Raw genomic sequence first — 27,626 nt, forward strand, 5'->3', positions numbered from 1 at the left:
AATCAAACCACATCACTAAACTCCAGTAATATATGCAGACTAAAAGTCTAAACTCTTTCTCAACAGCTGCCAGCCAAAGGTCTTTCCAAAGAGTTTAACAGCATTATTGTTTTTACCTAAGGTATGCACTGGTAAATATGGTGTGTTGTATTGTTTGCTCACAATAATCACTGCACAGAATGTTGTGGTATCTAACCATGCAGATAGTTTTGGTTTCTGATCAACTTGAGCCACAACTTTTTTTTTTTTTTTTAACATATGTTTATTGATTTTTGGTTCAGAATGTACATATATACAAGGCATATATAAACATACACCGTGAACGATGATAAACCCACCCCGAGCCCACCCACCAGTTTCTCATCTCTCAATAGTTACCGAAAGAAAGATTACAGATCAATATAAGTCTCAGAACACAGTACATAGTGCAATTCCATGCAAATAAAATAAAATAAGAACAGCAAGTGTCCAGACATCAGAGCAGTATTACCAGAGTATCAAATCACTGTAGAGCAAGGCATATATGTATTATTATTCTAGTAGCAGATAGATTTGTAGAATGAATAAGTAACAGAGTTTCCAGATTTTTCCTGTGCGACTATGCATGTATGTCTGGGTGTGTTTATCTAAACTGGGTATTTTGAATTGTACATATTTTTTTCTTTTTATATTTATATTTTTAGAAACTCTTAAATGTTGCACTTACTGGAGAGCACTTTGAATTTCGTTGTACATGTGACAATGACAAATAAAGACCTATTCCTATTCCTAATATGAATATAGAGCACCCTTACAGGATGTGTCAGGAGGAAGGTAAAGAGTCAAGGCTCTGTTGCAGATAGCCACAACTTCTAATAGCACAAATTAAATTCATTATTTGACTGGTGACAAAATCCTCATAGACAAAGTATATCTATAAATGTATGCAGTTACAACCTAATCTGCTTTGCACGATACTACTGGAGGGAATATAAATGAAGTGTCATTCATACGTCATACTGGTGTGCAGTTTATTTTAAGGAAATATGCTTCAGTTTCTTCCTCTGTGCACTTCCTCTGGGGACAGAACACTGTAGTTATTTTTATACAAGTCAACCATCATGCTTCTGCTTCCTCCCAACCAGCATCACATACTTTCTTCTGTCGAAAGTTGTTGTATTTAACACCTAACTGTTTAAAAAAAACCTTTCATTTATTTATTTCGATTTTTTTAAATTCTAGTTCTAATATAATAGTATAAAAGCCTTGCAGACATACTTTTTTTTCTCAAAATAACACTTTATTCAAACACTTTTGAAGCACCACAGGCACCATGACATTTTTTTTTAAATGTCAGTGAAATTGACAAACAGCTTATCAAACTGAATATCAGTTTCGATTGATATTAAAATAAATTATGTTTAAAATTCAGTACAAAATATTTTGCAAATTAAATCACACACAGAGTAAATAAATACATAAATAGTATAAATATAATAATGTCATGTTGAATAAATACTTTCAAAATCATCTTTAAAAAAATCTTAAGTTTAAAAACTTTCATTTATTAATTTAGATGTTTTTAAATTCTAGTTCTAATATAATAGTATAAAAGCCTTGCAGACATACTTTTTTTTCTCAAAATAACACTTTATTCAAACACTTTTGAAGCACCACAGGCACCATGACATTTTTTGAAAAATGTCAGTGAAATTGACAAACAGCTTATCAAACTGAATATCTGTTTCAATTGATATTAAAATAAATTATGTTTAAAATCCAGTACAAAATATTTTGCGAATGAAAACACACAGAGTAAATAAATAAATAAATACATAAATAAATACATAAATAGTATAAATATAAAAATGTCATGTTGAATAAATACTTTTAAAATCATCTTAAGCCTGTAGTGAAACAATAAATACACAGTAGTCATCATTCACTTGTACAAGCAACAGATCGAGCATGGTAGTGCAGCAAATAATATAAATAATAATAATAATAATAATAGTACAATTGATTTAAATAACACTTTTAAAGGAACTCAAATGTACTGACACTAATAGCACAGTATAGTACATAACATCAAAGAGCCACAGAGATATCTATGATAATAAATTACTTTCATTGATACAGTTAACATAGCTTGGTTTACTTTAAATGGCTTAGTAACAGTTTGGGTGTAAACTGTGCATGTAGAAAGTTGCATTGACTGTTTAGTGCATTGTCGACCTTCAACATTGAACAGATTAGATGAAGCCCGGCTCGAGGCCTCACAGTGAAGCCTCCAGGCCCTCGGTCACCTGTCCTCACAAGGCAAACACCCCAAAGAAGGTCTTCCCTGGCTCGTCCTCCAGGCCCAGCAGCATCTTTTCTTCCATCACCGTCTTCAGCCTGTCCTTTGCCTTCAGGTCGAACACAGCTCCCATGTACACGGCAGAGAACCAGCTCCCGTCCTCATCCGCATCACTGCTGGCTTTCACCTGGCATGCAGTGCGGACAGAGTGCAGGATGGTGTGGTAGGACTTCTTGGCGTCATTGTCCCCATAAATGCTGGACCAGCGTTTGACGGTGTGGCTCAGGTGGACCAGGGGCAGCGCGGTGGGGTCGACATCGTTGCTGCTGCAGTTCACCCGGAAAGACGCCTGGCTGTAAACAAAGTAAAGGCCGTTTCGAGGAATCACAATTTCGTTGTTTTCAAGTTTCAGGCCGCCTCGAGCGTGGTACTGGTCCTGGTGCGGTTTCCATTCTACTGACGTCTTCATAGTTCGGTTGTATTCTCCTGTTGAAGAGATGGTGATGGAGAAAATATGAATTGATTATTTAGGCAACTTATAAACATTTTTCAATAAGGACAGTGCTCCAAGTTTACAAAGAATGTTATTATCCATCATAATGAAATGGATATGTCTTTGATATGGCCCAGGAATAAAAAGTAAGACTAATATCTGATAATCTATGAAACTAGAATTTAATAAACAGTCCACAGAATTTCTTCAAGAATCCCATGAACAAGCTCAAGAAGCTGCAGAATGTCCTTAATAACCCAAATAACTTTCCCAAGAAGCACTTAAGCATCCTCAAGAACTTCCTAAAGAAGCTTTAGAGCTAGAAACCCTAATGCCTTTTAAGACTAGTGGATTCAGAAGCACTGGACTGAGTTTAGATTCTACATAAAGCGTGCTTGACCAAGTGTACTAAAAATGTTAACATTTTATCACGTTTTGCTTATATGTATCAAACAGCTACAAGTATTATTAGATTCAATGCTGGGGCTCTTTACCTTCTAAGTGAATAGCCGCTCTCACTTCAGCGTCATTTGAAATTTGCCTCAATGTGTGACGAAGATCTGCAAAGAAGAGAAAACAGGTTTATAGAACGACCCACAACAGCCTTCTCAAGAAGGATCATCACATGATTAGTTATGTAAGCCATCAATATTAATTAAAAGTACAAGTTTTTGTGTGAATTAAGAGAAAGATTCTCACCGAAATTGTCTTCATCTTGTCGTAGTGCCTGTTTCAAGTAGAAAAGAATAAAGAGAGTGTCAAAGAATTGCTGGTTTAGGTGAGTTGGTTCCACTAGCAGTGAGAAACATTGACCTTTCAGTAGTTCAGAGACCAGTCTAAGATTTATGTTCTTACCTTAGTTTGCCTGTTGAAGACAAGGAGAGCAGCAGCAGCAGCAGCAAGGCAGAGTGTGAACACCAGCAGCGCCGTGGTAACCTTGGAGCTAGGTTTGGGCAGCGATGTTTGTTTCCTGGCTTCTGTGTCAACGTTGTCCATCTGTACCTTGTGTTCTCCTTCCATTGTTTTCAATGAGTTCCTTCTATCACTTAGAGTCAAGCTGAACTTTTAGGTCAGTTATTGAGAGCTGTCTGTCTTTTTGTGCTGTCGCTCAGAAGCGAGGGCTTCTTTTTAACAAAACCTCCTGGGAAACTCCAGTGATGTCACTCATTGTGAGTGAGTGGAGGTTTGATGAGGAAGAGACCCATTGCCGTGGCGGAGCTTACACACCACATACTCCTACACACAGGGAGTCTATGTGACTGTGTTATCCCATTAGCACACACACACACACACACACACACCTGTAGAAACCCAGTATTCATCTCAGTGTGCACACACACACACACACACACACACACACACACACACACACACACACACACACACACACACACACACACACACACACACACACACACACACACACACACACACACACACACACACACACAGAAACTGAAACAAGTTCTTCCAAAAACGCATTGTACTGTACAGATACCACATTAACTTACAGAGACTATAGAAAAATCATAAAGTAATTACAGAGTCAAGTAGTTTAAACTAAAAAATGCACATCACAAAATCTGTCACCACATGTTGAGTGTTTACGTATGTTGTTGTGTGCTGGCCATCTCTATGTGGGTCAAGTGGAAACTGAGTTAGCAGCATTTTTTTCAGTGATAAATGTTAGCCAGCTTTGCCAAAAATGTGTCACACTAAGTATAAGATATTGCGCTATGTGCAATAGACTAAAGTATTGCTCAGATCTACAGTAGAGCGTGTCACTTCTCCTTTGTTTAAAAATAGAAAGAGGGCATTCAAGTTGAAGTGTTTTAATAACCATGTCAAAATAAAATGATGCAGTCTAGAGCAGTAGTTCACAACCTTTTTGAGTCGCGACCCCCAATTTAACATGCATGTTGTCCACGACCCTCGCTCACTGAACAGAATCTCACAAGCACAGTTCAGATCACCCAAAAAAGAAACAAACTGACCAAATAAGACACAAATTGACCACAAAATGATCAAAAAAGACACAAAATGATCAAAAAAGACACAAAATGACCAGAAAAGACACAAAATGACCCAAAGAAGAAACAAAATGACCAAAAAAAGACACAAAATGAACAAAGAAAGGAAGCAAAATGACCAAAAAAAAGACACAAATTGACCACAAAATTATCAAAAAAGACACAAAATGACCAAAAAAAAGACATTAAGACTAAAACACATGAACACTTTAACACAGTGGAGACAGAGCTGACTTCCAAAATGATTTGGCGACCCCCAGAAATCATCTCGCGACCCCAGTTGGGGTCCCGACCCCAAGGTTGAGAATAGCTGGTCTATAGAACCAGAACATTGGATAGAGAGGTATATTATATTTAATTCAGGAATTACAATTTAAATGTGAAAGCTGACCAGAAAAAGAGATAACAGCAAGCAACAGCAAAACAAATAGGAGAATAAAAATACCGTACAATGTAAAAAGGAAACCTGATACAACTTTTTTAATGATAAATTAGAATTAAGTAGATTATAATATAGATTATATAGATTATAATAAGGTCCTTAATAACCATTAATTAACAAGTAATAAGGCATTGTTCTCGCTTTAGAGCCGGTAGTTGCAAAAAGCATAGTTAACTTATAGTTAACTTATAATAGATGAGCAATAAAGTATATTTTAATATCAATAAGCAAACAAAATAAGATTAATAAAGGCATGGCAAAGACATAATGGGTGGGTCATGGGTGTTTGTAATGCCATTATTAACACTTATATAAGCTTATAAACACACAATAATGTTAATAAGCATCTTGTAAGGACTTACAAGGGCCTTATTACTTGTTAATTAACGGTTATTACAAGGACCTTAATATAAAGCGTTACCGATAAAGCTTATTATATATGTACATTATTTAACATGTGTTTCATAGGTATTTACATTTTATATGTAATATACAACTAAACACTCTGTTTGTGATTACCTGAAACTTCAAAAGCTTCATAGTGTCTATGACAACATCACAGAGCAGCCAGAGCAGTCACAACTTCTGAGTAAGAATGAGTGTGGATGTTTCATGTTTATTAGGAGATGGGATTATTATGAGTGGGATAGTTAGTCAGCAATCGACTCAGGTCAATGAACATTAACACCAGCTTGGACATCAGCTTGAGAAAAAAAGTTGTAGGAAGATTAACATAACTGCAGATTTTTTAAAATGTAGTTGCGTCATATCTGGGTGTTCATCATCACAGACCACCCACAGCCTACAAAGAGGAACATCCTCCTACGTCTGCTGCCATAACAGTAACATGCAAACACGCTATGCTACAAATCAGACATATATATATCATATGATGTAAGAGTTTATACAAGTAACCTAATCAACATTTCAACCACAGCACTTCAGAACATTGGACTAGATGTCTGCTGTAGATAAAGCAAAGTCATGGTCACCTAACAGATATATAAAAAAAAAACTAAAAAAAAACTCTTATTCTTTTCTCTTCGTTTCTTCTTTAACATATAGCACTCCTTTAGCGATGACAGTTAGCTCTTAAAGTTCTGTACTTACTTGATTCCTATGGTCTATGTCTAGTACCATCAGGTTGAATGCACTTATTGTAAGTCGCTTTGGACAAAAGCGTCTGCTAAATGACATGTAATGTAATGTAATGTAAAGCAAAAATAACCTACAGTAACATATGGGTCAATGACGTGATCTAACCCAGTGCCAGTTGGTGTAACCAGTAATTTTCTTTTCTTAAAAATCTGATTTTATACAGGAAAATAAATGTGAACTAAAATGAGAAAAAAAAATACAATCCACGTTTACATTGCAACACTATGGTATACAACAAATTTTACATAATTTGTCAAAACTTATACTCTACTATATTTAGAATATGTTCTGCTCAATATTGACAAAAATAGAAATGGTAAAAAAATAATAATAATAATAATTTGATGTTTTTAAAATGAAGTAATTATATGTATAAGTCCACTAATATATACAAAATAATATAAAATACAATGTAGGTATTGGTAGTATTAGTATAATAGTTAATGTTTCTGTTTCTCTGCTTTTTTGCCTCCCTATATATTATTATAATACTATGTTTTTTGTTTTGTTTTGTTTTGTTTTGTATTTATTTTTCTTTTGTGGTTCTTTGTTCTAATGTACCCTTTAAAAAACAAAAATGTGGAAAACAGCTGTGGAATAAGTTATGTCTTGTACTGATGCTTATGAATGCTAATTTCCAATAAAAAAAAAAAAAGAAATACAATGTAGGTGGATGAAGTATTTAATATTTATCATTTTTCTGTGGTTACACCATTTGACAAATGAAATCAAGCTGTACATGGTTTTGTATCAATAAAAAAATGATAATAGCTTGACAGAAATATCACATTTGGGTCACCGCCAAAGTGTAAAATCAGTAGAAAATAATTGTTTCTATCCCACAATAAGCAGGAAAACCAAACCTTCTTGGCAGAGATGATTTAGAATAAAGGTGGTAATATAAATCATAGTTTACATTCATTCCTTTGCTCATTTATGCCTCATAAGTTCTTGCAGTAATATTTGGGTTGATACCATTTGTACACATTTGTTTAACCTTTGACCTTTAAAACCTTTTTTACTCAAATTTGACAAGAGTAGCACATTAAGACACCAAGACCATAGAAAAATCCATTGTGTTTCAGAAACTGCAGACATTTAGGAGATTATTTTCTGGAAACTGCTGAGAAACCTGTGACATGTCAGTATACCTAGGAAAGCTACACATCCTCTGAAAGGTGTCTAGCTTGTGGTTGTAATGAGGATGTGAATATTATAGAGGTCACGGCAGCTTGTTGTATCCGGTGAGTTTTTCATAGAATGCTCTCACTGAAAAGTAATGCTACTATGGGGACTGACACCACCCCACTTATATACAATTTGGCTCGTTGAATCAAAAAATGTGGCTTGGCTATAAATAAGAAGTTAGTCACTTTAACACAAGGTCTGTCTGCTAACTTTGAAAGCACTGGGTTCAACACAAGTTCCTCCAGTCTGCAACGAGACCCAGCAAACAACTGCACCAGCAACAAGAAACCACATTTCCCCGCCTTATGCTGCTTTTCTTCACCGAAGGCTTCAAATCCTGCTGTAACAGAGCCTGCCTTTACATAGCATCACATGGCTAGGCTAGATTTGACTAAATCAACAGACATGATTGATTAGGGTTATTTATTATTGTTCTGATATCTGTTTTCAGTTAGTTTGTTTGTACACTGCAAAAAAAAGAAAAGTTGGGTGAATTCAAAATTTCAAGGCAACAAACTTTGATCAAATTTTAAGTTGGACAATTAAACTAAATATTTTAAGTTTTGTTTTTGAGTTTGCCCAACTCTGAATTCAGATTTTTGTCAACTCAACTGTAAGTTGTACTAACTTACAATTTTACATTGTAATTACTTTTAATCCTTACTTCTGCTAACTTCTGCAATGTGCTGAATTGGCACGATTGTAACGCCGCTATGAAATGTCAGCTAATGTTGCGACCACAATTTTGAGTTAGCATTGATACGCTAATGGCTACTCTTGTAGCTGTAACAAGCAGTGCCGCTAGCATCAGTTAGCCGCTAACTTTTGCTAATGACTGAATTTCACAACAAAGAAATAAGAGTTAGCAGAACTATTGTCCCTTGTTGTGAACCCCAACTTAAAGATATAAGTAACAACAACTCACAAACTTGCTTTTGAGCGTACAACTGTCTTCCTTTGTTGTGCTAACTTACATTATTGCCCTAAATGTCAATCCTTTATATTTCCAAGTTTTACCAACTTAAATCACTGTTTTAGGCCAAAAAATACAAGTTGGCTTTTTTTGCAGTGTAGGATTGGCCACACATTAAATTGAATGAGTGTTTTTTTTTTTTTTTTTGATAAACCAAATCATCTCTGTGGTATCAATGTTCTGCTCTTTGTGAAACCAGAAGTCAACTATTATTTAAAGAAAAAGACTCAAAAGAAAGAGATATAGATCTATAGCTAACCACGATATTTTACAAGATGGATTTGCTTCAATAAATAGTGGGTGTTGAAAGTTTGGTGTCAGATTCCGTTCGGATGCTCGAATTTGCTCATGAACAATCTGATATTATTATTATATTAGGATTATATTATAAGTATTGTATTTATCTGTAAGAACAAACAAGCCACTATTGACCACTAACCTCGTTTTGTTATAATTTCCAAAGATTAAAAAAAATAATCAAGCAAAATTTTAGTAAAATTTCTGTTTAATTATTCTGCTTCACTGCAATAACCAAATCTATTTTCAAACTGCAATTACTGGCTTCTCTAACAATCAAACCTGAAGTCTCAACGCTTTCTTATAGACCTACAAACTCCTTAGAAAATGTTGTTACATTGTAGAAGTTAGTAGTAGCAGTGAAAATATGGGCAAACATACACACATTAGACTTTATTATGATGAAAAAAAGTGTTTATGAATATAAAGTATACTGTAGCAATTTAGACAGGAAGAGCAAACAGACATTTACTGAACATGTAAAACATAATGTAGGAAAAGGGGAAATCATATCTTTGACCACAAACACTTTTATACTGTTAAGTACCACTTAACATCTCATTCAGTGAAAATGACTAAGCTAGTGTTCCAGTGAGGGTGACAACTGTAGGAAGAAGACAGGCAGGATGTATAAAAAAAACAAAAAAAACTGTCCCCTCCTCATGTGGTCTACAGGGAACTTTCACATTCATTTAGAAAGTCTTCACAAATAATTCTGCATTAGAATATGAAAAGAATTGCTGAGGAAAAAAACTCCCCTTACGTTGCAGTACATCACTCTCTGGATGTTTCTTTCTGTCTCTGTATCTGCCACAAGAATCTATTTCCCTTTATTTAAAAATACCTTTGACTCTCCCCAAAGCCACAGAGGAATACACAGTGGTTTTTCTCTATTTCCCCACTGCTTAGCTTCCTCATTACAAGCTTGAGTGTTTAATATAGACAACCACATTTCCCTGGTTCATCCTAAGCTCACTGAAGGATGACAAACGCTTTATATTAAGGTCCTTGTAAGAACCATTAATTAACAAGTAATAAGGCCCTTGTAAGTCCTTACAAGATGCTTATTAACATTATTGTGCATTTAAAGCTTATATAAGTGCTAATGGCATTATAATACAGCTAATAGCAGGCTATAAGAGATTTATAAGCATTAATAAAAAACTTGTTAACAGTTTGCAAATGCTTAAGAACATAAATAAAAGCCTCATGAGTATCTTATAATTGTTCATAATAGCATTACAAACACCCATGACCCACCCATTATGTCTTTGCCATGCCTTTATTAATCTTCTTTTGTTTGCTTATTGATATTAAAATATGCTTTATTGCTCATCTATTATAAGTTAACTATAAGTTAACTATGCTTTCTGCAACTACCGGATCTAAAGCTTTGTATTTTAATAAACAAAATATGCTAGATTTTAACTAAATTAAAAGTTACAAATAACATGGCTTTAAGCAATACTTAAACATACAATTATTTAAGATAAATAAAGTAATCAGAATATGCACATTTCTACATATTTTAACGAACTGAAACCCAAACAAACAAAATTAAACTCTGCCACAAACAACATGAGCTCACCGGTAGTCCGTTAGAGTCCTTTCCCATGCGTTATTTCAGTCTATTGTCTGTGAACGTTTCTGCTGCCTTCCTCAGCTCTGTTGTGCATCCAACTAAATGTTTGCCGTCGGTCTTTTATCACCTTGGCACTGATTTGGGATTGTGCTCACCTGCTGGAGCAGCGCACCTGCTGAGGCGCGCCGCGGAGAAACACACACGCCGGCGCGCGCATGCAGCAGCACGGCCGCTGTCACACACACGCAGCTTAATTTCCAGGCAGATCGCCGCAACAATGCCTTATTACTTGTTAGTTAATGGTTATTAAGGACCTTATTATAACGCGTTACCAAATAATATTATGGGTTGTTTGTTCCTACCGTCTAATACGATCAACTTATTTCCATGTGGATCTTGGTCTTAAGGTATTGGTGCCCTACTAGTGGCCAGAGATCAACCAGCTCCAAGGCCGCTTTAATGCACGGGCTTACCTGGGCTGAAGCCCAGGGGCCTCCCAAGTTAAGGGGCCTCCCATGATGAGCTGAAAAGGTCACATTGTTTTGTAACTTGTCAGGTTTTCTGTCAATCACTCTAATCGCACGTTACGTCACGCAATGTAACGTAACTTACGTGGCTGCTGATTGATCTAAATAAGGGGTGACCCACGTGCCCCCATAGCCTATGGCGGGTGGGCTTACCTATCAGAATGTCTATAGTTAGTTCTGGGGCATGTCCCTCTATGACTGTCAATCAAAGATTGAGTGGAAAAATTAAGCACCGGAGGTAGGTCGCTGTCCCACACACCGGGGGGAGCGGAGGAAGACGTGCAGGCCGGGAAGGCCGTGCAGGTGGATGTAGCGAGAGAGGAGCAGGGGACCGCCCGCAGCAGTGGAGGGGAGGAGGAGGGGGGAGCACACGAGCCCCAGAGAGAGGACCAGGCTGCAAACCAGTCAGGGGGAGACCGAGACGAGTCAGATGACCCGTACAACAGTGACCCGGGCCGCTGGGGAAACAACAATGACCCAAAAGTGAGCGCTTTTAGGGCGAAAATGAGACCGGAGTCCTGTCAAAATAAAGACGCTAACGTGTCAGCATCGGAACGCCAGTATAAACAGCAGAAGATTTTTCTCAAAAATGCATTTTAAACGCAAACTGAGTAACGGAGAGTGTGTGCCCAGAGAATGGCTCTGTTATTCAACATCAGCAGGTACTGCGTTTTATAGCTTGTGCAGGTTTTAAACTGTTGTGGTTGTCAGTGGTGGAAAAAGTATTCAGATCCCTTACTTAAGTAAAAGTACTAATACCACACTGTGAAATTACTCCGCTACAAGTAAAAGTTCTGCATCCAAATCTTACTGAAGTAAAAGTAGAAAAGTATCAACATCAAAATCTACTTAAAGTATGAAAAGTAAAAGTACTCGGGTTATGCAGAATGGACCCACTATGATTGTTTTATATAGGCCTATTCTAAATATATTATTACATTATTTGTATTGGTGATTTAAAGTATGCAGTGTTTTAATTTTGTAAAGATTGGGCTCACTTAATTACTTAATATACTGTTAAAAGATTTAATTAAGAAAACGTCTTTACATTGATCATATTATGTTAAATCTCGACCTGAAAAGTAACTAAAGCTGGCAGCTAAATCCTAGAGTAAAAAGTACAATATTTGCCTAAAAATGTAGTGGAGTAGAAGTAAAAAGTTACATAAAATGGAAATACTCAAGTAAAGTACAAATACCTAAAAATTGTACTTAAGTACAGTACTTGAGTAAATGTACTTAGTTACATTCCACCACTGGTGGTTGTGCATTGTTTTTGAAATGCATATTTGCTTAGATGTTTGTCTAGATTATACTGCAAATCTTCTATTAATGTTGCTCAGTTTAATCCTTTTGGTACCTGGCATTAGGCCATGGTGCTGAATGGAGTGTGTTTGTGTGTCTTTGTGGGTGCATGTGATTGTTCACAGGGCCCACTGAGGCCAGAGAAGAGGCTCCTACTTTGATCTGTTGCTTTTCTTATGCTTATGCTGTTGTTATTAAGTTAATAAGTTATTGTTTGTTTGATTGTATGTTTGTGCAGACAGGTGATGGATGGTGATATTTTTCATAACATTGTTTAAAATCATCCTTTCATACATTTTGGTTTTATTATCACCATAAGTTGCTGTGTGTGGTTGTTAAATAAAGTGTCTTGTGTTTATTCTCAAGTGGGCTCAGTGATATGTTAATAACAATATTATTGTGTTTTCTGACTCAAAGAGGGGAAACTCACTGTTGTATGTCTCGAAAGAAACTAATGCATTTTGTGATGTAGATTACCTAGATATCACACTTTTTTAAAAATGAGACTCTATAAATCGAAGGGATGGGGGGCCTACAAATCTCTCAGCCCCGGGGCCTAACATTAGGTTAAGGTGGCCCTGACCAGCTCTCATGCCAAACATTCACAGTCACAGTCAGTTTTTCAACACGTTTTATTTGAAACTGTGGCAGTCTGGTTAGGTTTAGGCACCTACAATTCTTGGTGAGGTATAGGAAAAGATCATGGTTTCAGTTAAAATAAATACACCTGTTATGTTACCTCACTTCTACACAACGTAACTATGCACCTAAATGTTTCGCATAAGACACCAACAATGGTGTCCAGGTCAAATCCCTGTGTTTGTTGGACAAATCCAGCCATTGTAGCTTTTGTCAGTCTTTATACTAAGATACTTTCGAACTTCCTTTGCTCCTGTTTCACTCATAATTTCTATGGCCACGAGGTTGTCACCTAATAAAATATTGTTATAAAAAGTTGCTATGGTGTTATTTTTTTGGGGTGGAGAGTCTCTGGTTACATAAATATGTGCTTGCTCACACATAACAACTTTTGTAAAGTTACATTTTAAGGGTTATTTTGCTCATTTCAACTTTTTACCTCCTAGTATTTTTCAGCTGTATTATTGTTGGTGCTGCTGTTGCAAAGAAGACAACTTGATGCTTTATGTTTTCCTTGAGCATACATCCTAGCAACTGGCAAAACCATATGACACACTGTATTTGTCCACAAATGTTATGAAGAAATAAATATGTTTTATTTATTTTTGGACTGCTGGATGATGGGGGTTGTAGTGCCTGAACCACTTGTTGGACTAGTGGACTTGCTTGCAGGTACCTGGAGCGAGACCTGACCCCACACTGCAAAAAAAGGCAAGTTGTATTTTTTGGCCTAAAACAATGATTTAAGTTGGTAAAACTTGGAAATATAAATTATTGACATTTAGGGCAATAATGTAAGTTAGCACAACGAAGAAAGCCAGTTGTCTGCTCAAAAACAAGTTTGTGAGTTGTTGTTACTTATATCTTTAAGTTGGGGTTCAAAACAAGGGACAATAGTTCTGCTAACTCTTATTTCTTTGTTGTGAAATGCGGGAAAGTGGTGAAATTCATTAGCGAAAGCTAGCGGCTAACTGATGCTAGCGGCTAATTGATGCTAGCGGCTAACTGATGCTGCCCGGTGCTTGTTACAGCTACAAGAGTAGCCATTAGTGTATCAATGCTAACTCAAAATTGTGGTAGCAACATTAGCTGACATTTCATAGCGGCGTTACAATCGTGCCAATTCAACACATTACAGAAGTTAGCAGAAGTAAGGATTAAAAGTTATTACAATGTAAAATTGTAAGTTAGTACAACTTACAGTTGAGTTGACGAAAATCTGAATTTAGAGTTGAGCAAACTCAAAAACAAAACTTAAAATATTTAGTTTAATTGTCCAACTTAAAATTTTATGGAAGTTTGTTGCCTTGAAATTTTGAGTTCACCCAACTTTTCTGTTTTTTTGCAGTGTAGTCAAATCCAAAAAAACACCATGGGTTGGCTAGTGAATGGCCAGCCACTGAGCAGGCAAAGGCCTTGGCCCTCCAGCTGAAAAAATAACTTGCAATTAGTACCCTACATGAAAGGAAAGGATGTCACTGCATGCGTGTTGAAGGGTGAAAGGATTTGACTGTTGGAAATTCACACCAAACAGCAATTCAGAGATCCCTTTACAGTTGCAAGGAAAAGTATGTGAACCCTCTGAAATTACCTGGTTGTCTGCATTAATTTGTCATAAAATGTGATCTGATCTGCATCTAAGTCCTAAGTATAGACAAACACAACATGCTTAACCTAACACCACACAAAAAATTATAATATTTAATGTTTTACTCACTTTTCCACCATCACTTTGAATGTTTAATGAAAATGTTCAGTAAAGACATTCAATATTATAATTGTTTGTGTGGTATTAGGTTAATCACATTGAGTTTGTCTATACTTGAGACTTAGATGCAAATAAGATCACGTTTTTATGACTAATTAATGCAGAAAACTAGGGTTCACATACTTTTTCTTGCAACTGTAGAATAAGAATCAGGATCAAAATAATGTTTATAGCTGAGAAGGTTTCAGTTCATTTCAATTCAATTTTATTTATTTAGCCCGATATCACAAATTAAAAAATTCCCTTACAGGACTTTTCAATCTCTACAGCTCACCTCACTCTAGATACTCCCCCACAACACATTAGAAAAACTGAAAGAAAAGAAGGGATAAGCAACTGAGAAAGGACCCTCTGACAGACAGACTGTTGTTAGTGCAAAAGAGAATAAAAGCATCAGGTCAGGATTTTTTTGTGTGCTGTGAGGTGTTGGTCCCAATAAGCCTACTGCCAGTGGGGAGTGACTCAAAAAGTCTGTCACCAGGGTCAGACGGCTCGAAAACGATCTTTTCCGTCTTCCGCCTCTGCGTTCTTCCAAAAATCCGCAACCATCTCCGTTCCACTCGACTGTTTGAATCTAAGTTGTTGTATCAACACCAGGTCACCACGTAGCTAACTGACTTACCAACCGTAACCAACATTTTCATTACATTTAAACTCTTGTGAATAGACGATTAGAAATAGAAAGTAAAACAAAAGTAAAAAACATCTTGCTTCATACAAATGAGGCAAGTGGATATGACAGTATATACAATGTACATGTACAGCAGTAATGTTTGTTATGATGATCAATTGATCAATGCTTACAGAATAGAAATACCTGTTAAATTGTATGTATTGCTGTTACCAGTGGTGGAAAGTAACTAAGTACATTTACTCAAGTATTGTACTTAAGTACAATTTTGAGGTACTTGTACTTCATTGAGTATTTCTATTTCATGTAACTTTACACTTCCATTTCACTACATTTTGAGGCAAATATTGTACTTTTTACTCCATTAATCCACTACATTTAGCTGACAGCTTTAATTACTTTTCAAGTCAGGATTTAACATAAAAACATGATACATTTTAAGTGATCAGACATTTTTTTAATTAAACCACATAACAGTATATTTAGTATTTAATATGAGCCCTACCAAGAGAAAATTAAAACGCTGTTTACATAATTGCATCAATAATAATAATAATATAATAATATAATTGGAATATATTTAACAATCTGATTGGGTCCGTTCTGCATAACGAGTACTTTTGATACTTTAAGTACATTTTGATGCTGATACTTTTGTACTTTTACTTCAGTAAGTTTTGAATGCAGGCCTTTTACTTGTAATTTCACGGTGTAACATTAGTACTTTTACTGCAGTAATGGGTCTGAATACTTTTTTCCAGCACTGGCTGTCACACTAAAGCAAAACAAACAAACAAACAAAAAGGCCGGCTTTTTGAATAAAACATAAAAGAGTGCACATAACTTACAGTTCTAAAGAGCTCATATCCACGCTAGACATTCAGTGTTTCCGTCCAGCTACACACGCTTTCTCCCCAGACACAGATAATTACGTTTCAGTCATAAAACTATGCCAACCACATGAAACGGTGGTGATGTGGGGGAAGGTTTCAGGTTCATGATGCTGTGTAGAAAAGAGGTTTTTTGAGGACAGTAGGGGGAAAACCCCATATATTACCTTCTCAGTTTCACTCACTTTATTTAACTCCTTAAAGGTAAGAATCATTTCACCAGATTGACCAAGAATGTTGGGACCAAAGTTCCCTGTGTCAGTAATAGGTTCAGGCACATAGTCAAGTTCTTTCAAATTCAAAGTAAACATGTATACAAATACATCATCCATCTGCACTACATAGCCAGTTGTACTGTAAGTGTCTGGATAACATTACAGCCTTATGTGATAGCTGAATATTTTTTTAATTTATCATCTAGTTTTACTCTGAACAAAGTTGAAATAAAACGCTTGATATTAAGGTCCTTGTAATAACCATTAATTAACAAGTAATAAGGCCCTTGTAAGTCCTTACAAGATGCTTATTAACATTATTGTGTGTTTATAAGCTTATATAAGTGTTAATAATGGCATTACAAACACCCATGACCCACCCATTATGACTTTGCCATGCCTTTATTAACCTTATTTTGTTTGCTTATTGATATTAAAATATACTTTATTGTTCATCTATTATAAGTTAACCGTAAGTTAATTATGCTTTTTGCAACTACCGGATCTAAAGCGAGAACAATGCCTTATTACTTGTTAATTAATGGTTATTAAGGACCTTATTATAAAGTGTTACTGTATATTTTAATATCAATAAGCAAACAAAAGATTAATAAAGGCATGGCAAAGACATAATGGGTGGGTTATGGGTGTTTGTAATGCTATTATGAAGAATTATAAGATACTCATGAGGCTTTTATTAATGTTCTTATTATAAATCTCTTATAGCCTGCTATTAGCTGTATTAACACTTATAAAAGGCCATTATTAACACTTATAAAGGCTTATAAACACACAGTAATGTTAATAAGCATTGTAAGGACTTACAAGGGCCTTATTACTTGTTAATTAATGGTTATTACAAGGACCTTAATATAAAGCATTACCCAAAGTTTTTCACAGTATGGCATTAAAAATAAAACACAATAGCGGAAAAAAATACCAAGATAAAACCATTGATAGAAAAATGCCAACAGCAAGATGAAAGCTGGCATTGTCACTTTTCGTGCATATTTATAGTTTGCTCTTATCATAACTATTATTCCTTAGTAGATTCTTTTCACTGATGAGCCTCTTCTTCCCTTTCTGGACTGAATGGGCTTTCATTTGGTTTTCATTTTAGCCAGTTTTTGTTTCCCTATTCATATATTTATAAATATAAAATCAACATAGTTGATTTTTTGTAATTTCACAATTTCACAACTCATATACAGCTCCTACACTTGGCTGTAAGTAGGAGTAAGACACTTGGAAGCATGTGTCTTATTTATCACACACATTCTTACGTGTAATTCTTAGAAGTATGATTCATATGGGCTCATGACTCTGTGTTGGCCTGTCTGGTTTTTTCACATGAAATAGGGTAGAGTGTGTCTAAATACATTTGGTCAAATATGTTAACACATAACTCCAGCGAAAAGTGTATATTTCAGAACCTTATTGAGACTTCTGCAATGTCACACATGCACAGTGGGTGACAAAACACGTAACAACTCCTCTTCCTCAAAGCCTTTAACAGCTTTAAAGCCACAACCACCAAAGCCATCCGACCTCTGCAACTCATCCACAATGCAGCTGCTCGACTGGTCTTCAATCTTCTCCAAATTTCAAATCAAATCAATTTTATTTATATAGCCCAAAATCACAAATCACAGATTTGCCTCAAAGGGCTTCACAGACTGTACATGGTACGACACCCTCTGTCCTTAGACCCTCACATCGGCCAGGGAAAAACTCCTTAAAAAACCCTTTTAGCAGGGGAAAAAGAAGAAGAAACCTCAGGGAGAGAGACAGAGGAGGGATCCATCTCCCAGGACGGACAGACGTGCAATAGATGTCATTGTACACTGCAAAAAAAGAAAAGTTGGGTGAACTCAAAATTTCAAGACAACAAACTTCGATAAAATTTTAAGTTGGACAATTAAACTAAATATTTTAAGCTTTGTTTTTGAGTTTGCTCAACTCTATGTCAGCTAATGTTGCGACCACAATTTTGAGTTAGCATTGATACGCTAATGGCTACTCTTGTAGCTGTAACAAGCAGCGCTGCTGGCATCCGTTAGCCGCTAGCATCAGTTAGCCGCTAGGTTTCGCTAATGACCGAATTTTACAACAAAGAAATAAGAGTTAGCAGAACTACTGTCTCTTGTTTTGAACCCCAACTTAAAGATATAAGTAACAACAACTCACAAACTTGTTTTTGAGCAGATACCTGGCTTCCTTTGTTGTGCTAACTTACATTATTGCCCTAAATGTCAGTAATTTATATTTCCAAGTTTTACCAAATAAAATCACTGTTTTAGGCCAAAAAATACAAGTTGGCTTTTTTGCAGTGTACAGGGCAGATCAACAGAGTAGAATAGAGTAGATAGAGGTTATGGGGGGAGAGGAGGGAAGATAGAGAGACGGTTGAGAGGGAGACTGTAGCTCTGGCGTACATAACACTCCTCCCTCCCTCCACTGGTTACCGGTGGCTGATACACTTCAAGACTCTAGCTCTGGCGTACCCCGCTGCTAAAGGTTCAGGCCCTGCTTACATCCAGGACCTTGTCAAACTCTACACCCCTGCCCGTCCTCTCCGCTCTGCATCAGCCAAACAGCTGGCGACTCCCACCCTGCGTGGGTCAAGTGCCTCAAAACCTCCTCCAGACTTTTCTCTGTCCTGGCCATCAGGACCTCAGACAGCCTGGACATCTTCCGCCGCAGGCTGAAGACCTACCTCTTCCAACAATACCTCGGTTAAGTCATGGTCACCTGACAAAAACGAAATAATTTTTTTAAAATGCCAGTGTGCCACTGGGCGTTCCCAGTGGCACACCTGGTAGAGCGCATACCACAGAGGCCCAGTCCTTGTAAGCGGGCGGCCCGGGTTCGAATCCGGCTCTGAGCCCTTTCCCGCATGTCTTCCCCTCTGTCTCCCCCTTTCACTCTCTACATCTCTCTACATCTCTCAATGTCAGTAAAGCTACAAAATGCCCCAATTTTTTTTTTTTTTTAAATGCTCTTCTTCTTTAACCCATTGAGGCCTAAAATGCCTGTAAAAAAATGCCTGTAAAACCTATGGGTGATTTTAAAACAACCCCCTAAAACCTGATTTTTTTCCTGGAAATTCAACAGAAGTGTCAACGTTTCTACTAAATAATAGATTTTTCAGCCTCTGTAGCAGATAGAAATGAAATTCAAAAAGTATTTGATAGCTTATACAAATACTACAAAACGACATATCCGATTTCCCGGCTTTAATGGGTTAACGTACAGCACTCCTTTAGCGATTACAGTTGGCTCTTAAAGTTATGTACTCACTTGATTCCTGTGGTCTGAGGCTAGAACCTTCAGCTTGAATGCACTTATTGTAAATCGCTTTGGACAAAAGCGTCAGCTAAATGACACGTAATGTAATAATGTAACTTAAATAAATACAGTTTGGCAAAAGCAATGTCTTTGTTGTCTCGTGCGTTTCACCTTTAGGTTGCCATATACCTTCACTGAGAGCCCTCAGGGCAACGATTGCAGATGTCCTCTTCTTTGTCAAGTAGTCAGCAGGCTGCAGCCAAGTGACTGACAGATGCTCTGCTGGATAACTCCAGAGTGGATGAGCTCTTTGATGCTACTGACTCTGACAGGGAGTCTCACAGCATGAACCTCCACTCTAATGTAGCTGGAGCTCTTGTGTTCTTCACGTCCAGCTTGAAAAGTTGCTTTTAGTTAAACACTTCTGACCCACCCAAGATGAAATCATCCACATGACTCGGCTAAAACTCCCATCACACTGCAGGAGTCATCTAGCGGGAGAACACTCCTTGATTAAGTTGCAACACAGTAGCTCCTGACTGTGACATGGTGTATTTCACTCTTTTACACCAATACAGAGCAAGTCTCTTAATCCTCTATAGTACGGTGTTGCAACATACCCATTTTTGGCGTGTCAAATTTCTACAGTGTATGTTTTTCAGTGATGCAATACTTTTAAAAAGAGGGAAGAGTATAGGGAACCACTAGCAATGCTTTAATTTGACACAAGACCTCCAGGAGCAGTGGCGGTTCTAGACCAGTTTTACTGTGGGGGCCAAGGAGGGGCCAGTGTTTAATCAGAGGGCACATTAAAAAACGGCAAAGGTGATATTTAAGCATTCAAAACCTTTATTTTAGCTTCTTTTTTTTTCTTCAAAAAATCAATATTTTGACTTAGTTTCTGCATAAAAATGGATTTTGATCACATTTTTTTGCGAGAAATATATGTTTTATTTTCTAAATATTCACTCAGTGAATGTACATAATCACTTTGTATGTTGGAATAGCCACGGGATATGTCTGTCATAAACTTGCATTGTAGCGAAATCCGTGTCAGTTTCACGGAAATTTGAGTGATTCCGTGGCTATTCCACGGATTTTGAGTTAAGCGAATCCGTGGCTATTTCACGGATTCCTGTGAGACCAGGTTGATAATTCCATATGTGTTCATTCATAGTTTTGATGCCTTCAGTGAGAATCTACAATGTAAATAGTCATGAAAATAAAGAAAACGCATTGAATGAGAAGGTGTGTGTCCAAACTTTTGGCCTGTACTGTATATTACTATTTCTGTATTTTGTTGCATGAGAAGGTCATTTGATCCAGACAGAAGCAGTGAATCAGCTGAACTCTCTCCAGAGAGGAAATGAAAATACAAACTATTACAGAGGATTAGAAATAATTCCAGTCACATGGGGGATCAGTTAGAACATGCATTTGAGTTAATGTGATATGAGGATTTTGAGAAAACACCCAAGTTATGCAACAGTGGCTGACTAATGAGGCAATGCAGGATTCTCTCTAAACTTTCTACCTGCCTGGGCACGGCTGGAGGAGGCTCGGTGATGCTGGAGGAGGGATGAGGGGGGCGGAGAGGTCGAGAGTTTTGTAGAGACGAATGAAACCAGGTAGAAACTCTTTGTTGAAACCTGTGGTTTCTGTCTAATCACCTAAAGTGAACCGCTGAGCTGTTTGTTCCTGTTGTCAGGCTTATTGCAACACAAAAGCTTAGGCAAGCAGTTTAATATTTGGACTGTTGCTGTAAATAGATTCTGTATTCAACTTGTAGGCGTATTCAATATTTAATTCACTATTTTTGGGGTTTTTTTGAACATTCTTTTTATTAAAAAATTTCAATATAACAGTCCAGCACAGTACACATACAGATAGTATAAAATATGTACAGTACAGGCCAAAAGTTTGGACACGCCTTCTCATTCAATGCGTTTCTTTTTTTCATGACTATTGACATTGTGATTCATCAAAACTATAAATGAACACATGTGGAATTATGTACTTAACAAAAAAGTGTGAAATCACTGAAAACATGTCTTATGTTCTAGTGAGCAAAGGGTGGCTACTTTGAGGAATCTAAAATACAAGACATGTTTTCAGTTATTTCACACTTTTTTTGTTAAGTACATAATTCCATATGTGTTCATTCATAGTTTTGATGCATTCAGTGAGAATCTACAATGTAAATAATCATGAAAATAAAGAAAAACGCATTGAATGAGAAGGTGTGTGTCCAAACTTTTGGCCTGTACTGTAGCAAATCCTAAAAACGTCCACAGCAATGATCTCAAAAGTCCTTATTAGGTCTTTCATTTCAGGCAGTTGCACTCGGAGTTCCAAGATAGCCCAACACTATGCCAAAAATGTACTGTAAAGAGATCCTTCTTATCATTAATACAAGATCTTAGTCTTTCCAAAGAAATATAGTCTGATAACAAGGACTTCCAGAGATGTATTGAAGGAGGTTCATCTCCTACCCATTTGGTCATAACAGCCTTCCGGCCCAACATAAGCAAAACTGTTGGTAAAGGAGAAGAATAGTCTCAGCAGCATTGTTAATGTCTGCTCTAAGATATTTGGAGTTTGACTGTCAGACCTGAACTCCCTCTGGCAAAAACGTGTAGTCCAGAAAGCCAGACAGGTCATGGGCAATCCTGACCATATTCTTAGCCAGGAGTTTCGCTTAATGCCTACCGGACGGCGGTATCTTGCCCCTCCAAGGAGAACAAATAGATACGCCAGTTCTTTTATTCCCTCAGCTATTAAGCTGCTAAATGCTACCGATAGCAGTAATTAGTCATTTATTTATTTATTCCAGCCATAAGGTGGAAATGTATTTATTTATTTATTACTCTTCCCCTCATTTTGTCCTGAGATTGTTTGCACTGTGGTCCATTGGGGACTGGATATTGCTGCTACCCTCACACTGATTTGTTGCCACTGACAGAGGGAATTGTTTGGTTTATGTGCTGTTCTGCTTTTTTTTGTTTGTTTGTTTGTTTTGTTTGTTGTTTTGTTTTTGCTTTGTCTCGTGCGCTGTCTGACTGGAGACTGCAAACTGAATTGCCCTATTTGGGATAAATAAAGTTGTTTGAATTGAATTGAATTGAAAACTGAGCAATGTTCTTATGTGACCCTAATGATTCAGGCATACGTCCCAATAGACATGATAATGGATTGGGCTCCACTCGCTGTTTGACTATCACACTAACTTCCGCACATATGAATTGCCAAAATTCACTATGTTTTTATTTGTCCATTTACAAAAAGAAAGCAATACAGAAAAAACTATTCTGTAGAAAATCTTTAAAAAAAAATGAAGGCTGTCATGGCACTAATTCCCCTGAAAACCCAGGAATATTCCATTACTATTTACATTAAACACTGCTGCTTTCAATAAGTCAACAGCTGCTACGTGTCTGTTAGACCTTCTGGATTGGCAGCTTAGACATTTCACTTAATATACTGTTATGAGCACACTGTAAGATTACTCCACTACAAGTAAAAGTCCTGCATTCAAAACTTACTGAAGTAAAAGTACAAAAGTATCAGCATCAAAATGTACTTAAAGTATCAAAAATAAAAGTACTTGACTTTGGCAGAATTAACCCACTCAGATTGTTTTACATAATCTAACCATATTATTGGATTATTATTATTATTATTGATGCATTTATGTAAGGAGCATTTTCATTTCCTCAAGATAGTGCTCAATTTAACTACTTAATATACTGCTATGAGGTTTAAAAAACAACACTTTATCACTTTAAATCATGATTTTCATGTCAAAAGTAACTAAAGCTGTCAGCTAAATGTAGTGGAGCAGAAGTATAAAGTTACATAAAATGGAAATATTCAAGTAGTGTACAGTACCCCAAAATTTTACTCAAGTACAGAACTTGAGTAAATGTACTTCCACCACTGAGGGCAACCCACACCTTGTTATAGAAGTGTAAGAGGAAACAATATTAATCCAACTGTATAAACACTACAAGTATATTTTGGAATAGTTTTTAATGACAAAAAGATGACAACAAAAGCCACCATAGATTAAAAGGCAGTGGTGGAATGTAGCTAAGTACATTTACTGATTGTAGTTCTATGCTGAGATAGCATATTGTCCCTGTGTCAGTGTTGGTCCTCCCACTGTCCAAAGACATGCAGTCAATTCATTCATTCGTTATCCTTAACTGCTTATCCGAACTCGGGTCGCGGGTTGCACCCTGGACAGGGTGTCACTAGAGACATAGAGACAACCATTCAGGCTCTCATTCTTTTTTTTTTTGTAAATATGTTTTATTGGTTTTTTACGATTTTATCCCACAGAGATGAAAAATACAGAACATATGCATATTACTTCAATTACTACATCTCCAAAAATGTACAAGTGTAGTTTTTAGCAAATATGTTGATACAGCGAGTTCCCTATTCCCATCCCCTCCCACCCACCCACCCTCCCATAGGTTCATAGGATATAAAGCACATTTAGGTAATAGGAAAGCAAAAGTAGATAGAGAAGAGAGAAACAAAACAGGAGCAAACACAACAACAACAAAAGCAACCTTACTAATAAAGATATATATAAATAAAAATAAATTAACAGAAATTGTAACAAAAAATTAAAAAAAGGGGAAAAGAGGAGTGTTAACTGCTGCGATCAGTCGTGTATGAGTCCTACCCTAATCATTGTCAAAGGGCTCCTGCAAGGAGTCATAAAAGTTGAGAAAGGGCCTCCATATTTTGAAAAAAGATTGAGAGGAACCTTTGAGTGTGTATTTGATTTTTTCTAGCTTTAAGAAATACATAACATCCTTGATCCAATGAGAAAAGGATGGTGGAGCTTGTTGTATCCATCTGAAAAGTATTAAACGTCTGGCAAGGAGTGTGGTGAAGGATATAACTACATAGGCTTTAGCTGGTAAAACAGCCCGAGATTTCTCTGATGTTAAACCAAAGAGAGCACAGATCAGATCAAGGCTCTCATTCTTTTCTACAGCAACATAACAAACTGTGAAAACGGTAAAGGGGTCTGAAAGCACTGTACGTGTATGTACTTTGTGTTTTCTTTTTTAAGAGACTGATGAAGAAAGTTTTCAAATGGAATTCAATAGTTAATTATTATTATTATTATTATTATTATTCACTCATGGTTCATCTGATTGCCCCTAAATAGTTTCAGATCGATAATTCTGCTACCGTGATCCGAATTAATCTGGAGTTTAAATTGTGATTAAACCATGGACGCAATTCAGGTAGCAGCCAGTTCAGCAGTTACACCACTAGATGGCGGTGTAGGACATGTTTGTGATGAGAAGGCAGTTTAAATCATCATTCTTTTAGGAGAAGAATAAGTGTTGGTTTTTTGTTGTCCTTCTGACCCCAATGAATTTCTTCACATTAACTTCAAACTAAGAGATACATCATTTTTTACATACATTTTTGCATGGGAAAAAGAAAATATATTATAGAGAATTTCTCACTCAGCTCATGAATTGCTGGGATATGCAGAAACTTCAATTAACAAGTTTCAGTTGTTTAAATTATTTCCTGATTTAATTTATTTCTGACAATATTTGATTCATGGAGAGAAATGTGAGCATAACTTCAGTAAGTTAAAAAAATAACTGGTGATATATAAGGTTTACAACTTAAAAATCTCCAAAGCCAATCTCATTCAGTGTCATATTATGGCTCTTTCTTTTTTAAAAGGGAGATTATTTTCAGTAGTAAAGCAGGACTGTGCGTCTGTTTCCAACAGGAAAAAGGTGTTTTACATTTGCATTGATGAAATCAACATAAAGTGAATTTGCAAGCAGCATCAGATATTAAAGCGTGGGTTGCAAAAGCATGGCTAGTTTATGCATCTGGTATTTTTCGAGCAGGATTCTGAGACGCTTTCCTTTAGAGAGGAGAATGTCAGGTTGTTAATGGAAGACTTTACTTTGGATGCTTGCAGTGCCTTAGTAGCCTCACCATTGCAACTTCCTCGTATTGGCAGTTGACTCAAGCTTGTTCCAAGGTGTTTTTTAAGGGGAGTCAGGAGAATTATTTCCTTGAAGGAGATTACGAGGGACTCCCCCCAGTGACAAGCACAGACATTTCGTCTCTAAATGCATCTTCCTGGCTAAGTTCAGTGGTAGAAAAGCTATTCAGATCCCTTACTTAAGTAAAAGTACACTGTAAAAAAAAGATAAACAATAGCTACTCAATAAAATTGAGGCAACAGATTGCATGCAATATTATTAATTAAATCTAACTACGTTACAAGTTGAGTTAATAACAACTCAACAGGAAGTGCCTGTTATTTAAAAACGGACTGATTCTATTGTGTTGGATTCATTCAAAATTCTCCTTTTTTCTCGACCCCATTTTGATATCCACTGAAGTTACCAAATATAGTTCTTCGCCTGATAAAGTGTTAAATGTAGCTAAAATTCATAATCTGTTCTGGTCTCTGAAATTGAAAATTAATATAAATACATCTGGTATGGAATTGCAGCTTTATAAATAGGCTTATACTGTAATAATAGCTAGGAGGTAGTGCCATAGATATAAAACTTTCAACAATCAAAACTTCAATGTAAAGTAATAATGTCAGTAAGAGAATAGTTCATAGAATGGCAACACTTGCAAATTGTATAATCATAAAAATAAAAGCTGATATACTAAGAGTGGACATTAGTGTCGGTCCATTAGGATGTACATTTGTATCTCTGCAAGACAACATGGATGAAAATACCCACAAGTTACAAAATGTAAAGTCTAATATTATCACTTCTCCATGATTCATCATGACTCCAGATGAACAGGCCCAGCAGCTAGTGAAGCTGTCATCAAAGTTTAAAATCAAAGCTCCTACGAGCTTCTTGAATTTACCGTAACTCTGGAACAATATGTTCCCTAAGAGTTGTGGTAAAATCATATCAGGGAGTAAACGTTGGCTATACAACGCAAAACAAGTAGATCCATACATAACCTCCATCCGTTTTCTGTATCTGTCACGTCTTGTTCTGTTACGTGTTATGTGCAATTACCACTCCAGTGCAATATTGTTCACTTACTGTCCACCATGTGCAATTACCGTCCAAGTGCAATAATATTTATAATGCAATGATATTTGTATTCATATTATCTAATAACATTACCCCTGTACGCTACCTCCTCATTCTCCTCCTTTTGCATTGCTATTTATTCTATATTCCAATATTTTCATGCCATTTCAATTATTTGTTCTTGTTTGTGATATTTTTATACCTCTAATACCTTTATACCTTTATTATCCTGAAGTTGTTTTTTTGTATTGTTGTTTTTAATTTCGTTGTTTTATGTCATCACACTGTTAAAATAAAGTCAGTTTTTGTCTTTTTTTTTTTTGCCTAAATCATCTCCTCATTGCCACCTATGGTAAAATCGCCTACATCCTCAGTTGATCTTTGAAGACTTTGAAGTAACATTAATGCTCATGATACTTGTCATGTCATGTTTCTGACAGGCTTGTGTCACTCTTATGTAGACACCTTCAAAATAAAGTGTTGCCATATCTAGCTTAAGTCACAAAGGCATGTTCAAAATATTGCCTAAGTCATTTATTTCTCTTAAGTTACATAATTTACACACTGTGTTATTACTCTGCCAATAGCCATCCTTTGTTACATCCTTTTTGAGTGAAACTTGAAAAAACGAGTTAGTTATTTTAACAGGGTGAGGATATACAATGACAATAAAGGCTATTCTATTCGCAGCAGTTACACTGTAAAGACTGTAAAGAGCAGCTCTAGCAGATTGACAGTACCTTTTTTTACACACATTACAGATTGACAGTACCTTTTTTTACACACATTACAGATTGACAGTACCTTCTTTTACACACATTACAGATTGAGAGTACCTTCTTTTACACACATTAC

General features: G+C 36.4%; 1 protein-coding gene across 1 annotated transcript; it reads right to left on the bottom strand.

The window, feature by feature from the left end:
• Positions 1 to 1,185: 1,185 nt before the first annotated feature.
• On the bottom strand, positions 1,186 to 10,469 carry tnfa (tumor necrosis factor a (TNF superfamily, member 2)). Its single transcript, XM_059350580.1, has 5 exons — positions 10,448 to 10,469; positions 3,627 to 4,007; positions 3,471 to 3,498; positions 3,266 to 3,331; positions 1,186 to 2,764 (listed from the first exon to the last, which is right to left on the bottom strand). The coding sequence occupies exons 2-5, from the start codon at positions 3,789 to 3,791 to the stop codon at positions 2,292 to 2,294; spliced, it is 732 nt and encodes a 243-aa protein (XP_059206563.1). The 5' UTR covers positions 3,792 to 4,007; positions 10,448 to 10,469; the 3' UTR covers positions 1,186 to 2,291.
• Between the last annotated feature and the right edge of the window lie 17,157 nt (positions 10,470 to 27,626).

The sequence above is a fragment of the Centropristis striata genome, chromosome 14 (assembly GCF_030273125.1).
Source record: "Centropristis striata isolate RG_2023a ecotype Rhode Island chromosome 14, C.striata_1.0, whole genome shotgun sequence".
NCBI classification, from domain to species: Eukaryota; Metazoa; Chordata; class Actinopteri; order Perciformes; family Serranidae; genus Centropristis; species Centropristis striata.

Bases quoted from the DNA above. Each gene is read 5' to 3' on its own strand.
- tnfa (XM_059350580.1), bottom strand. From the start codon at position 3,791: ATGGAAGGAGAACACAAGGTACAGATGGACAACGTTGACACAGAAGCC. The intron at 3,332-3,470 runs GTGAGAATCTTT...TCTTCTTTGCAG, and splicing joins ACAAGATGAAGACAATTTCG to ATCTTCGTCACACATTGAGG. The intron at 2,765-3,265 runs GTAAAGAGCCCC...TCTCTTCAACAG, and splicing joins AGCGGCTATTCACTTAGAAG to GAGAATACAACCGAACTATG.